Source organism: Silurus aristotelis, assembly GCF_946808225.1.
Source record: "Silurus aristotelis genome assembly, chromosome: 12".
Taxonomy (NCBI): Eukaryota; Metazoa; Chordata; class Actinopteri; order Siluriformes; family Siluridae; genus Silurus; species Silurus aristotelis.
The window spans coordinates 14340205-14354346 of NC_139585.1; the positions used below are offsets into that span (position 1 = coordinate 14340205).

At 42.1% G+C, this 14142-nt stretch overlaps 1 protein-coding gene across 5 annotated transcripts in view; it reads left to right on the top strand.

Annotated features, from left to right (window-relative positions):
- bahcc1b (BAH domain and coiled-coil containing 1b) overlaps nucleotides 1-14142 on the top strand; it is an 87473-nt gene that overhangs the window by 53022 nt on the left and 20309 nt on the right. For all 5 annotated transcript variants that reach the window (XM_083555870.1, XM_083555871.1, XM_083555869.1 and 2 more), the window contains 10 exons: nucleotides 75-2108; nucleotides 2619-2733; nucleotides 2937-3118; nucleotides 3348-3506; nucleotides 5282-5475; nucleotides 5808-6156; nucleotides 7654-8505; nucleotides 12091-12248; nucleotides 12634-12770; nucleotides 13091-13198. In XM_083555870.1, coding sequence (XP_083411996.1) covers nucleotides 75-2108; nucleotides 2619-2733; nucleotides 2937-3118; nucleotides 3348-3506; nucleotides 5282-5475; nucleotides 5808-6156; nucleotides 7654-8505; nucleotides 12091-12248; nucleotides 12634-12770; nucleotides 13091-13198 — 4288 coding nt within the window. The remainder of the gene's footprint in view (nucleotides 1-74; nucleotides 2109-2618; nucleotides 2734-2936; nucleotides 3119-3347; nucleotides 3507-5281; nucleotides 5476-5807; nucleotides 6157-7653; nucleotides 8506-12090; nucleotides 12249-12633; nucleotides 12771-13090; nucleotides 13199-14142) is intronic.

Here is a 14142-nt window from a genome sequence, read left to right on the forward strand (position 1 = left end):
TAACCTTGAAAGCATAATCTTAAGACTTTATGGTGTCTATTTTATTTTCCTTTTCTGTCTTTTTTATTCTATAGATTTCTATATCAGAAGCCTTTCGTCACAGCCCCACCTTCTCTCCACCAATCACACCTTACAGTCACTGACTCGGACCACCCCTAGCCACCCCTTTAGCTCTTGTAGCCGGGAGCGAGACCCTGGGGGAGGTGGGCAAATCCATAAAAGCTCTAAAGAGTTAGATCTAGGAGAGCCTGCTATAGCAGTTGTAGGAAAAGACAGAGAGAAAAGCAAACTGGAAGTGAAAGATCGTCAGCGCCATGATCCACCTTCACCAACTGCTCACCAACACCTCCATCCTCACCACCATTCTCAGCTGCACCCTTTAGGGCCGGAGGAAAACCCCAGACACAAAGATGATCCAAAGCACCTGAGCACCTGCCTCCTTTCTACCAAGAACCATAATGGCCCTCATACAGGGACAGCAGTAAGGGGCTCCTCCCTACCCAGTTGTGTAGGTCCAGGTGCCTTGAGTTTAGGAACTGGTCCAAAAGGGGGTGGAGGTAATATCTGTTGCAAAGAGGTGAGTGGTGAGATGCGAATCAGTGAACCTCCATCAGACTGCCTGCGCCATAGTGCAATGCTGGGCCATACCCATCCAGTACCATACGCTATGCCTCCTCCCCTTGGCCTTGGCTCAGCAGTTGGAGGATCCTGGCCACATCCTATTCACCCCCACCATCACCACCACCACCACCATCATCCACATCCAGACCTTTACTGTTCCCCTGCACCACTAACCATGTCCTCTGCACAGGACAAAAGTCTAGCTCCTGGTGCAGGCAGGGACCGTAAATTCATAGGGCCCACATTTGTGCCCTCTGTGGGACCTTTGGGTGATAAGAGCAGTGGGCCATTCCAGCTAGTTAACTCTCATTGTCGAGGTCTAAGAGGGATTGTTGACGAAGCTGGAGGAGAGGGAATAGGGAAAGCCAAAGCTTCAGAAAAGAGTAGTAATGGGGGCAGAATAGCTCATCCTACCACATCTTCCCTCCCAACTCCTAGTACCTGTCATAAAAAGTCTTCACATCAACAGCAGCAGGATGTCTACAGTAAAGTGGACAAGGATCCAGACTGGTCTCTAGGCCCACATTCACATTTACCACAGCAGGCACAGCATGGTCATGATCACCAGCCGCATTCCAATCTCCCGAACCACTCCTACAGCTCAGAGGCTGCTGAGAATTCCTCAGAGACAGATGTTTATCAACCCTCCCTGCCGCAGGGAGCCAAAGATGGCTGCCAGTCTAAAAGCAGATCTTATGCCAGCACTCCTCCTTTTCGGGACTGTTCACACTTAGGTTCACCTCATAGAATTATATCTGAAAACAAGCCCAACAATGAAAGTGGGTGTACACTCCATCGGGAGAGCCAGAGGATTGCTAGGGTACACCATCACCAGCAAAACAGCAAGACTGGAATTCAAGGTCAGGATCCAGATTTGGGGCCAAGCAGCAGTTTAAGAGATAGAAGAAAACAAGATGTCGATATTGCAGCACAAGTGTACACTGGGCATCAGGCAGGTTCTTCTTGGGAAATGCGAGGTCAGCAATCTCAGCCTGACAATGAGAAATGCAAAGCATATGACTGTTTTGGTACAGGAGAGCAGGGGGCTCACCCTACTTTCACTGCCCACCAGCAGTCCTCAATAGGCCCTCATGGGCCAGAAAACAGTGCAATGAATAACCTGATGAAGTACAGCAACCAGCAGCCACACCTGCCTGCCCAGAAAAGCCCGTTTGGAGGACTGGGTAGCCTAAAGCAGGGAGCAGCAAATGGAGAGAAAATTGACAGAAGTGAGAAGAATCGAGGGGGTGCAATTTGTGCCCATCAGGAGGGCAAGCAAACTCTGCCTTCAAGGAGGGCCTCTTCCTCCGGGGAGAATGAGCGCTCAGAGCGAGCAGGCCGTGATTCCTGTGAGGGGGAGGGGGAAGTGAGGCAGCCCCCTGTGGGTATTGCTGTGGCAGTCGCCAGGCAGAGAGAGCCTCTGCGCCGCCCACCAGACAGGCCTGCCACCCACAGCCGCCATGGCAGAGTGCTGCCCAGCATGAAGGGTAAGCCACCAGCAGGAGGCTCAGAGTATGTGCGTATGTGAGTCTGTGTGTTATGTGTATGTGTGTCCATTCGAGATAACAAGACAGGCATCATTTTCCAGTTTAGCAGTGATAGTTGAGAAGGTTTGGAAACCACACATGTGAATAGCTGAATGTGTGATTACAGGAACGGTCTCCAATTAGTCATTTTTGGTTGCAAAATCACGTAATCAGCTATGTGCAAATTGGTCCTGACATTTCAGAAGTTTAACAGGCCAGATTGGGTGTTTTAGTCAGTTTAGTGCCAGTTTGAGTTTGCTTGACAAAGTGTTTACTGTGCTCAGGTCAACCACACTTTATGCAAGTGTTACCTTTCAGTCATACTTACTTAAATGTATTTTTTGACAAGTTAATGTTCCAGATTTTGTGGTAAATTGGTGTTCCACATTAGGTTTAACAGAATACCTATTTGGTTTGTGTTGACATTGCTTGGTTGCCAGTTTGTTTTACTGAATCATCCTTATGTGGCAGGTATTGGGCGCTCTGTATACCCTGTAGAAAGGGAGGTGGACGAGGAAAGGAAGAGTATATCTGAGGAGCAGCTGTCTCTACCTCTGCTGGACAGAGAAAGAGATCTTCTGCTCAGGTACAATTATTTTGTTGTTTTTATTATTAACAATAATATAATAACAATAATATTAATATTTAATGTATAATATATATATATATATATATATATATATATATATATATATATATATATATATATATATATATATATTTTTTTTTTTTACAATTTATCAGATAATGACCAAAAGTGCCTTTTGTTTATGTACTTGCTCTTTTCAGGGAGAATAAGGACTTAGTTGAGTTTGCCAGGATCCACCCTTCCAGCAGTTGCCATGGTGACCTGACCTCTCACCTCATCATGCAAAGCGGGAGTCAGTTAGGAGCTGATCCATCCGTACATCCAGCTCATCACTGGATGCCTCGGACCGGAAGTCCATCCCTTTGGATTGGACACTCGTATGGTATGCAATATGGTATATTCTATTTATTTTAATGTCATTTGCAGGCATTGTGACATTAGATTACATCATTAAATTCTATATAGTTATATTAGCATTAGATTTAAAGTTAAAGTGATCTTACCTTGTGTATGAATTTTTACCCTGCCATATACTCTTTTTAAACACTAAATATGTAAACATAATTTACAAATTGTTGATATATTAAAAATATTTTTGTATTTGACATCAGGTCTAAGTCATGCTGCTCTGCACCAAAACCTGCCCCCAGGCTTCTCTGCAGCTATGCCCAGCCCTCTGCAGCCTGTGCTGCCCCTTCCTCAGGACCCATCTCCTGCCCTGGTAGTTCTGCCCACTGAGCCTGCTGCACACCCTGCAACCCACCATCTAGGTACACTGAGAAGACCCAGACAATGTTTTTATAATGCAGCAGTGTGGATGTTTATAAATTGTTTTTGACAGTGTTTTTAATGCTTTTATTACTTTTACATTACATTTGCATGCTGAAAAAAAGAAATTATGGAAAATGTTCAAATAGATTGAAAGATTTTAAGTATGGATGGGAGTCTAACATTGACTGTTTATTGAAGGTAAAATGATAATATGTAAATTAACAAAAGTGTTAATGCAAGCTGTTCCAATTGGTGTATGTATATGTTAAAGGGTGTGTCATAAAAAAAGAAAAAAAAGTGTGAGGTGAGGTGAGCGTGTGAGGTAAATATTTGCGTGTGAAGATTCTGATTCATATTATGTATAGTGAGGCATTAAACTGTTGTTTAAAAACAGAGTGAACATGTGTGAGTCAAGGAGAGTGAGCAAAGGTTTTAATGGTAAGTTGTCTAGGCTCAAGTTGCTTGCTGTGAACTTTTGGGAGCTTTGTAGTTGTTATGCCTAGTGCTCTGTTATCCACTGTTTATTTTGTTTTGTTTCGTTTTATCATAATGTGATTTTTTTTTTCTGCACATTGTCTAGCATAACACATTTCTGTAAAAAGTAAGCTCATGGCAGCTTCATTTGACATCGGCCCATAGAGCTGTTTGCAGCACTTTGATTTGACCATGGCCGTTATGTGCTATGTGCCTGTGTGCTGTGCTGTAGTGATCTGTTCAGTGCTGTGTGTGCTCCCACCTCCCATCTCAGTCTGTGAAATTTAATTAGATCTCTGCTCTTCAGCGCAGCACTTTCCTTCAGCGCTCGGCAGGAGCCGTTTCGGAGAGTGGAAATGCACCCACTGGACTCTTCCCCAAGGAATCATTACCCTCGTCCCAGTAATTTTGCCCAACAAAGAGACCCACCATACATTGAGAAAGAAGGGGATGGGTGAAGAGGGTAGAGGAGGGGACCAGAACGAATAATATGTGAAAAGCAGTTGAAGAAACATATTGTGTTAAAATATTTGTGGGCTGAATATCAAGCTTTTGAGATAAAGTACACAGCTGTTGTGCATCCCTCTCTGTGCCTTTTTTTCTCCCTCTCACCCTTAATGGCATGTCCTATAATACTCACAATAATTTCATAAAGTCTGTCCTTAGATAACCCCTCTAGTCAAGCCAACAGCAGATGCCTGCAATCAGCATAGCATAAATTCAGATTTAGATTCAGAATTTAAAAGAATTTTTAGCGTATGTGGGCTGGCAGTTCAACAGTTTGTGTGGCATCTTAAAAATGCACCATTCATCAATTCACCCTAAATACATGTTGGGGCCATATAAGCTCTGAATGAGTATAACATTTGGAGCTTGGTCGTCATCTTCCTCCCCAGTAACCTGTCAGGAAGGCCTTATCTAAAGAGCTACATTCATGTGACAGTTTGAGCAAGCTTTGCTGAATTGTTTTGACCTACCTTACTATAGTATTATGGAACAGGTAAGTGTGGAAAACGCAATGGTGGCCATTGTCTTGAGTTAATCTAAAGAGGCAGGCCACAATTAACAGCAAGGATAAGTGAGTGGCAAGTGTTAGGTCTGCATTTGTTTCAAATGTGCTGTCTTATAAGTTAATAAAGAGTCTGAGCCATGTTTTTAATAGATGTAGAGTGTAAAAGAAAACAAGCCAATAAGAAAAGCAAGTAAATTAATGAGACCTCTTCTTTCTACCAGTGATATTCTGCAGGGTAAGGCATGCAAAACACTCAATCCCTCTGTTTGTCTGTACCCCTTTCTCTAGATGTAATGGAGCAACAGGGATTATGGCCCTCAGTGTATGGGGCTCGAGGGCCTGCTTCTCACATACAGCATTCCTCGGTCTACTCCCGTCAGTTTCTACGGCAACAAGAGCTCTATATGCTACAGCATCATCAGCACCAACAACACCACAGAGCAGCACAGGCAATGGAGCTGGCACACAGGCAATCACATCAGGTAATATATCTGAACACTAAAAAAACGTATGTTAGCAATACCTCTGTAAAAGCGCATTTAGAATTGTTTAAGAACTGGTCAGTTCTCTAAAAATTAAGCAAAACATTTATGTTATAAAGTTTTCTATATAGAAATGGCTGCAAAACCTCCAAAAAGCAGAATGCCAAAAATAATCAAACATGAAATCATTCTATATCTCATTATGTAGCAGCAAATTGATATAATATAGATCAGATCTGTTATATGATGGTTGTTTATACATGTAAACACATAGCACATCATCTCCGCTGTTGGTTTTCCTTTGATGATCTTTCTGTTGTTCACATCAACAGAGGAAACCTGAGGATACCCCTATTGAACTGGATGAAGGGCCCCCTGAGCCACGTACCCTAAAATCAGCAAAATCTTTCTCCTACTCCTCCACCAGTAAAAGTCGTTCCTCCTCCTCTCCAGGGGGATGCGCTTCTCGTCTGTCACCCTGCTGTCACTCACCAGCCCCACGACCCCATCCTAAGAGCACTCTGTGCACCCCCTGCTCAGAGCCAAGCCCAGCTGTAGCAGCACCCTGCTCTCCTGCACTCAGCCCTCATGTCACCCCTCACCTTCCAAAAGAAGCTGAATCCCAGGACAAAAGAGGAGAAGGCCAGCCACTCCAGGACTACCCTCACTCTCTGGAGCCTGGTGAGTGAAGTAATCATGAATAAAAGGCCTGGTGTACTTGCATTTCAGGTCTTATTCTAATACTTCCTGGCATTATATTGATTCTAAAAAAATTTATTGCTTGTATTTGTGTACAACTTGGAGTCGAGAAGTGTTGTTTTATGCAGGTTCAAAGGGTAAAGCATGTTACTTCCAACAGTTATACTTCTGAAGGAAAATAACAGCATGCAGATGAGAGAAAAGGGAACACTGCATTACCATTGTCAAGGTTAAGCTCTTACCATCATGCCTGGTTTCATGGCTCCAGGCCGAAAAATAGAGCATAATAGAGATATGGAGGGAAGACTTTGGTCTGCCTCTCAAGGACAGTCGGTCTGGGGAGAAACATACAAAGCTTAAGATAAAAAAGATGGATCTTTTGAAGAACCACACAGGTCTTTGATTACTGATGACTGACAATCAGTTTTTATTACAAAAATGAGTGTTTTCTTTCCCCCTTTTTTCATCTCTGTTTGAATGTCATCTATTAGTTTATATATGCACATATTTATCAAATTTAGGTGCATTAGAAAATCACTGACATGAGGTTATTGTAAGAGACAGTGCAAAGGAAGGCAAGCCAGAATCACTGTAGACAGGGGCTCTCTTATCCTTCAGGGGTCCTTGAGGCCTGGCTGGCGGAAGGATACAAATTCATCTGTCTGCTTTGTCAGGAAGGGCGGATGGATACCATCAATAACCCAGTGCTGGGGTGACAGGGCTAGCTCTGCAATCACATCCAGACACCATGCTGTCATCAATATACCCTGTTATGCTGTAGCTCCCTTTCTCTCTCTCTCTCTCTCTCTCTCTCTCTCTCTCTCTCTCTCTCTCTCTCTCTCTCTCTCTCTCTCTCTCTCTCTCTCTCTCTCACACACACACACGCACACACACACACACACACACACACACACACACACACACACACACACACACACACACACACAAACTGGCACCTATAAACACAAAAGTGTGCACTGCATAAGCACACATACATGCACTGCTACTCACACAATCATTTTCACTCTCACCCCAAATGAGATGAATACACATGCTCACTCAGAGACTAAATTATATGCAAACACTCCTGTGTGCGCTCTCTCACACACAAACACTGCATCTATAACACCCTTGAACATAATTCAGTATTCATGGAAATTTTGATCATGCCTGCCCATGGTCTTTATGGTGCAGGCTCCATTATGTGTGTGAGTGGTAATAGATAAATGCAATGCAGTCTCTGAATATTACACACAGTCAGTGGAGATGGAATATATATCATATCCATCACCTATACACCATACTTTAGGAGCAGAGCCATGTATTTTAGCTGGTAAGATCATACTGTAAAAAAAAATAACGGTAAAGCTTTGTGGCAGGTGGGGCTGTTCATGTTGTTGAAGTTATAATGGAAATATCTTATACAAAAAGTATTTTGGCTAGTTAATGATCTTTCTCCTGTATACCTTTTTTTGCCAGATCTTCCACCAGGTTATACTTATCCTGATATTGCAATTGGTTACAAGGCCAGTCCATCTCCACAAGAAGTCCAGTTAGCTGAACATGCAGACCTGGAGGCAGAACAAGCGGAACCTGCTGAACCAGCACCCCAGCCACTCTCCCTTTCCACAATGGGGGAGGAACCTGTGTGCCAGGAAGCAGAATCCCCTACCTCTACTGCCCAAGTAGGACCCCAAGTGGAGGATGTCCAGGTGGAGAATAGGTTGATGGCAGAAAAAGAAGAGTTGGATGAAGAACAGAAGGGTATTACCTGCACTTCTACCTCTCCCTCTCCACCTATATGCCAACATCTTTCCAAATTCCCCTGCCAGGATGCTTCACCTTTAGAGGAGGTACAAATGGAGGTATCTAATACCCTCACCCCTGATCAGCCTGGTTTTTTAGAAGTCTTGGACCCAGTCAAGGAGGTCAAAACTCAGGAAGAAGATATTGTAAATTCTGTCCAGGATCCACCTGCTGCTTCCAGTGAGCTCTATTCTGTGATGCAGACTGAGGATATTAAAGAGAGAACTAAGAAAATTTGTACATCACCAAGGACATTAAAAGAACAGGAGGTCACTCATCCTTTATCACCCTCTTCTCATTGCTCTGAGCTTCCTGCTCTTGGTAACCAGTATCCTGGATCCTGCATTTGGAGTCTGGAGCTTCTAATTGCAGCAGCTTTCTGTGCCACAAGAGATGCCCAGATGGCTGCCCCAGTGGCGGTGCCTGCATGTATAGCACCCCCTCAAAATGGCATGGCACTTCTGAGTGAGCTTGCTGAGCTAGAGAGAAAACAGCAAGAGAAGAACAGCAACATGGAAAATGCAGGTACATACATTCATTCATTCATTCATTTTCTCCCACTTATCCGTAATTCGGGTCGCGGGGGCAGCAGTCTAAGCAGGCCCCCACCTTCGACTGCTGCCCAATCCTCACAGCACCGTCCCTTACGGTCCCTCCTGCAGGTGGTGAGCCCACGGGAAGAGGTACATACAATAACATGCATTTTATCCAATTTGGTTTGGAGTCCCATTACACATCAGATGAGTGTTAATCCAGACCTAAATTTGATTTTGGAAGCCAGGTAGTTGAGCAAGTGAGTCGCTGTGGTATTTATTTATTTATTTATTTATTTATCAGAACAGCAAAAGCTGCGTCACACACATGCCGACCTCACTTGTACACACAATTTAATTTCTCATCAGTGCTTTGCATGCACAGTCTTGTAGTACTGTGATATAGGTAGCAGGGGAGGATTATGGCTGTGTTTTTCATTTTGTTTTGCTTCTCCTTACAAGACAAGGTGTGTAAAATGGGTATTCAGGCCAGCCAGCTTTCTGTCTTTTCTGTGAAGGAAAGATAACAAGCCCCCCTTCCCCCTCCACATACCTCCAAGACAGGCACATACACAAACATATACACAATGACCATTCCCTACAGACCATCCAGCTTGCTTCCTGATATACATACAATACACTGACCCATACACACATTTATAAATGTATATACCAGCATTACATAAACATTGATAACAATATGCTCAACCTTTTTTGCCTTCGTTGACCAAAGATCAATCCCTCTTTCTGGGCGTCTGTACCTCCTATGGGAGACACAGAGTGAAAGCCTGGGGGGGACTGTTCTTAAAAAGGGATTGAGCTGATCTTAAAAGGCAGCCATAATGATATGAACCCCCGGAGTCTTGTGGATTGGACCATGTCCATTGAGTCATCCTGAGGGAGCGCATGCTCCCATGCCTCTGCCCTTTAACCTGTTTGATCATGTATATAAAGCTCATTTTAATGGAAAAAAGGCCTAGGCTTTCCACAGCTGCCTATGTCTTCCTCCTGTGAAGAGTTGATGAAATGGTAAAAACAGCTGATCTTTTTTCTCTTAGGATTGCACTGCTTTTGTTGCCTAATTAGCCCCCATTGTTGTGAGAGCTGCTTTAAAGCCTTGTTGATTTTCCATAGAGCATTTTCCGCTTCCTTGCCAAAGGATGTTTTTATTTACACTAACAGTCTCTAGAAGCTAAGAAATCCCAAATGGCTCCACTACATCATAAAAAACACTCTCTGCATTCATTGCATTTATTACTCAGCTTTGTACGTGTGTGTTTGTTTGTGTGTGGTAAAAGTAACAATTTCCTTTGCACCTTTTTTCTCAATTAACTACTATACAAAATCTAAATGACTAAACAATAATGATAAGAAATGGTGTCACTGAGTTATTATACAACGGGGCAATGTTTACTCATGAGTGTTAAAATAGTTTTTGCCTGTGTAATAATGATATCCCTCTAATGCACCGTCATGGTAGAGTGTTGTTCCAATTTCAGTAATAAATAAATAAATGTTTTAAAATCCGTAATAAACATACAGTATATTAGGCCCATAGCATTCCCATGTTGTATTTAAGAGAATAACAGTTGGGTTTTGTAAAAGCCCCAACCAAACTAAGATGTTGATGTAAGGGCGCTGATCTAGCAGGACTGTATTTTCTGGGATCTGGGCCCTTTCCTTTTTCCTCTCTACTCCTTCAGCCCCGAGAGACTGCATGAGCTGTAGCTGGCATGGTGGGTTTAGCTTGTCTCATTAGGGCTGACTGTAGATTGATTTCAGCTTGAACACCACTGCGCTATAACTGCCATAGTGATGTCAATCAACTAAGATACTTAAGACTCCTGGGAAACCAAAGACCTCTACTGGATTGAGTAGGTCTGCACCCTTCTTTTTTGTTTGTCTTTTTTGTTCAGTTTCTTTTGCTTATTTTTAAATGGATAACTCCATCTTTATTTCCTTTTTTCCTATTTCCTATTTCCTATTTTTTTTCTCCTTTTTTTTCTTATTTTTCTGGTTTCTTTTTTCATTATTTGATTTTCTTTTAAATTTTTTCGCTTCTCTTCTTTGCTTTTCTTTCTTGTAATTCTTTCTTTCTCACTTTCTTTCATGTTGAAGCTGTAAGGACTTGTCATCACTCTTAAACAGTTCTTTACCAGTTTTGCTCGTTTTACCTGATTCCTTCGAACATCCTCCTTATTTTCTCTCCTTCTGTTCTATATTACTCACATGCTTGTCTTCTGCACCCGCACACTCCACCTTGCCAGTGCACGGTGTGTGTATTTCCCCGGGTTTTCCCCTCTGTAGAGGAAATTGGATTCTTTCCATGTCAGTAATGAGGGCATGTTTGAGAATAAATAGATGGCTCAATAAACACTTTACCTCTTATTGCCTGCCTCCCACCACCCTCTGGGCTTGTCTTCCTCTTCTCTCCTCCTTCATGTTCCTCACTTGTCTCTCTCTCATAATTTTTTCCTGTAGTGCCTTTTCTCTTACTCTCATCCCACCTCTCTCTTACTCTTCTTCTCACTGAGTGCAAAGACTGTAATTGTTTTTATTTTGTGTTGGTGTGGCATCTGTTACTCTCTTGCTCTTATTTCAATATATATATATATATATATATATATATATATATATATATATATATATATATATATATATATATATATATATATACATATACACACACACACACACACACAGTCTCCTTAGTGTCCCTAGGCCAGTTTGGGTTGTCATGAATATTCAAGGCTCATTTGCTGTGAGCGTGTGGCTTGCCCTAATGAGTTAAATGTAGAGAAATCCCCCCTCCATATCGCTTTCTCTCTCTCTCTCTCTCTCTCTCTCTCTCTCTCTCTCTCTCTCTCCTGTCTTTGTGATGGCTCTTGGCATCTAGATCTCGTGTACGGAGATAAGCTCTCTGGTTAACAGCTATCATCATTGCTCATTCAGAGAATAAAAGACATAAGGTGGTGGCAGGATACAGATTTATACTTAGAGGCTGTTTGCTCTTTATTTTGCCCTCTGCTTTGCATACACTGTATTAGTAGTTGCCCTCTACTTCACATACACTGTAGTTTTGGTCTGTTTAACTTATATTTGTTTCCACAAGACCTAGAGACCTAGTACACCTCATCAGCTCACTTGTCTAAGGGAATGTGTGTGTGTTTGTGTGTGTGTGTGTGTGTGTGTGTGTGTGTGTGTGTGTGTGTGTGTGTGTGTGTGTGTGTGTGTGTGTGTGTGTGTGTGTGTGTGTGAGAGAGAGAGAGAGAGAGAGAGAGAGAGAGAGAGAGAGAGAGAGAGAGAGAGAGAGAGAGAGAGAGAGAGAGAGAAAGAAAGAAAAAATTAATATTTGTTTCACATTACTCAAAGTTTTCCTTTGGTGGACAGTGGGTCAGTGCAAACATTTCAGGGCCAGTGTTTTCATGTACAGCTCCTATTGCTGTACTGCTGTACCACCTACAGCTCTGTGGAAATAAACTTGATGCACACACTGATTCTCATTCATTGTGTTATCATGTGAAAGCAGATATGTGCAGCATTTCATTTCAGATATGTTCATTGGTTGTCCCTGCAGGAAAAGAGAGACTGCTAATTGACCTAGAGAGTCTGGCAACCCTTGCAACCGCACGAGCATTAGAAGTGACTCCACCCAACACTACAGAGTCTTTCCCTCCTTTACGTCGTACACTTAACATGCGCAGGAAGTGGAAATGGACACCACAACATGAACCGGTATAACTATCTCTTCTGTTAACACGTGTTCTTTTCATTACCATTTACCATTATATTTCAATCGTAACTGCTGTTCATAAGTCTCTTTAATTCCCTTTGAAATAAATGCATAAAAATGAAGCAGTTAATTTATTATTGCTTGCTGGAACATCATATTATTTGCTTACAAAATCACATTTTACAAAAACCTGTTATATGAGTTTATTTTTAAAAAGTACCCATAAATGTGACATAGTGAACAAATTGATTGGGTTTTTTTTTGGTCAAAGTTGTGTTAGTCTGTTTATCTTCAGCTTTACATGAGCAGACAGGTCCAGTCATATTTGGTGTTAACAGACAAGTTTATTAGCTGATCCCATGTGGGTTTTGTGGGTGGTGTTTTCAGGCATGTCCAGTGAAGAGTATAATGGAAACATTAGACAGGGAGGAGCTTGCGATGAGGGTGCAGCTGGCTGAGCTGCAGCGGCGCTACAAGGAGAAACAGAAAGAACTGACCAAGCTTCAGAGAAAACATGATCATCAGTAAGTGATGAGCCACCTTTTCACATGTGTACAGACACATGCACACACCTGAGAACAAATATACATACCTCGTCTACATCTTACACTCATTCTTGAAGGCATTTTTTAAGCCATTCTTCACCTTACTCACATACAACCGCTAAGACCACCCAGCATGTGCAGTGTCCTCCTTACTTAAGCTATTGACCAGTAAGGTTAAGTCCCCTGTGTTCGCTTAAGCCCTTTCTCCTAGTCACAGCAACAATTAGGATGGCTTAGTGCTACCCACTATATACCATTAGTGTGAATTAGTGTGACTGACTAACTGCGTGTGTTCACAGAAAAGAGGATACCTCAAGAAGCCCAGTTCGCAGAGGCCCTGGCAGACCACGGAAACGCAAGCCCACCCCAGGATCAACTACCCCCACAGATACAGTCAAGAGGGTCAAGTGAGTTTCGTTCATTTGTGTCCTGAATTGTGCATGTGAAAGGCAGCAAGAAAGAGAGTGCAGAAGTTAGTCAAAGTGTAAAAATTCTAATTCAAATAGATTACACCAAGTAGTGGTTCAAAAATTATATGTGCATGATTATACACAGTAAACACAGTCAGCTGGAACAGTCCCTACGATCTCTCATTGTGTGTAAGTAAATAGGGGTGGTACTGGTTTAAATAAGGCAGACTAAGTGCTTAATGAAGGACTATTTGCACTGATTAATCATATTTACAGCTTCCATTGATTACAAGTGTTGGGACTTCTTCTAACCCCTGACGCACCAACAATATTAATTTGATAAAACAAGGGGTCTAAATGCCGGCAAAAAGTCAGAGCACAAGATTGTCACTGTGATAAATGTACATTCCATTTTGAGGTGCACTTCTGTTTATACCAGGCTGACAGTTTGATAAACTCCGTCAAACCTGTTTACCCTATCTGATTAAGAAAACTCAGTTTTTATTATGGACCAGGCTGATTAGTGGGGCACTAATGAGAACAAGAGCTGGAGCTTAATTACACATGCTTTACCCATGCCACATTTAGCTATGGCATTAATAATGCCATCCACCAAAATAATTAAATAAAAAAAAATAACTGCCACTGGATTTAATCAGAATTATAAAGTCCTTTTTGGAAAGCTTATAGGGAAGAAGAAAGCCTGACTGACTCTATGTTTATAGTTAATGTGTTAAAATAATGTACATTTGTGTATTGTTGTGTGTTTATTTGAATTTATTGTGTTTTTGTATTGTTCGTATGTTAAATATTAGGATGACACTGAAAAATGGTTTATTGTTTAATTCACATGATTGCACTGATTTATACAGAGTACACCAAAGTTAATTCAATTAATTTTCCCTTTACTTGAACTCAGAGACCCAAACCTGTTCCAGCAT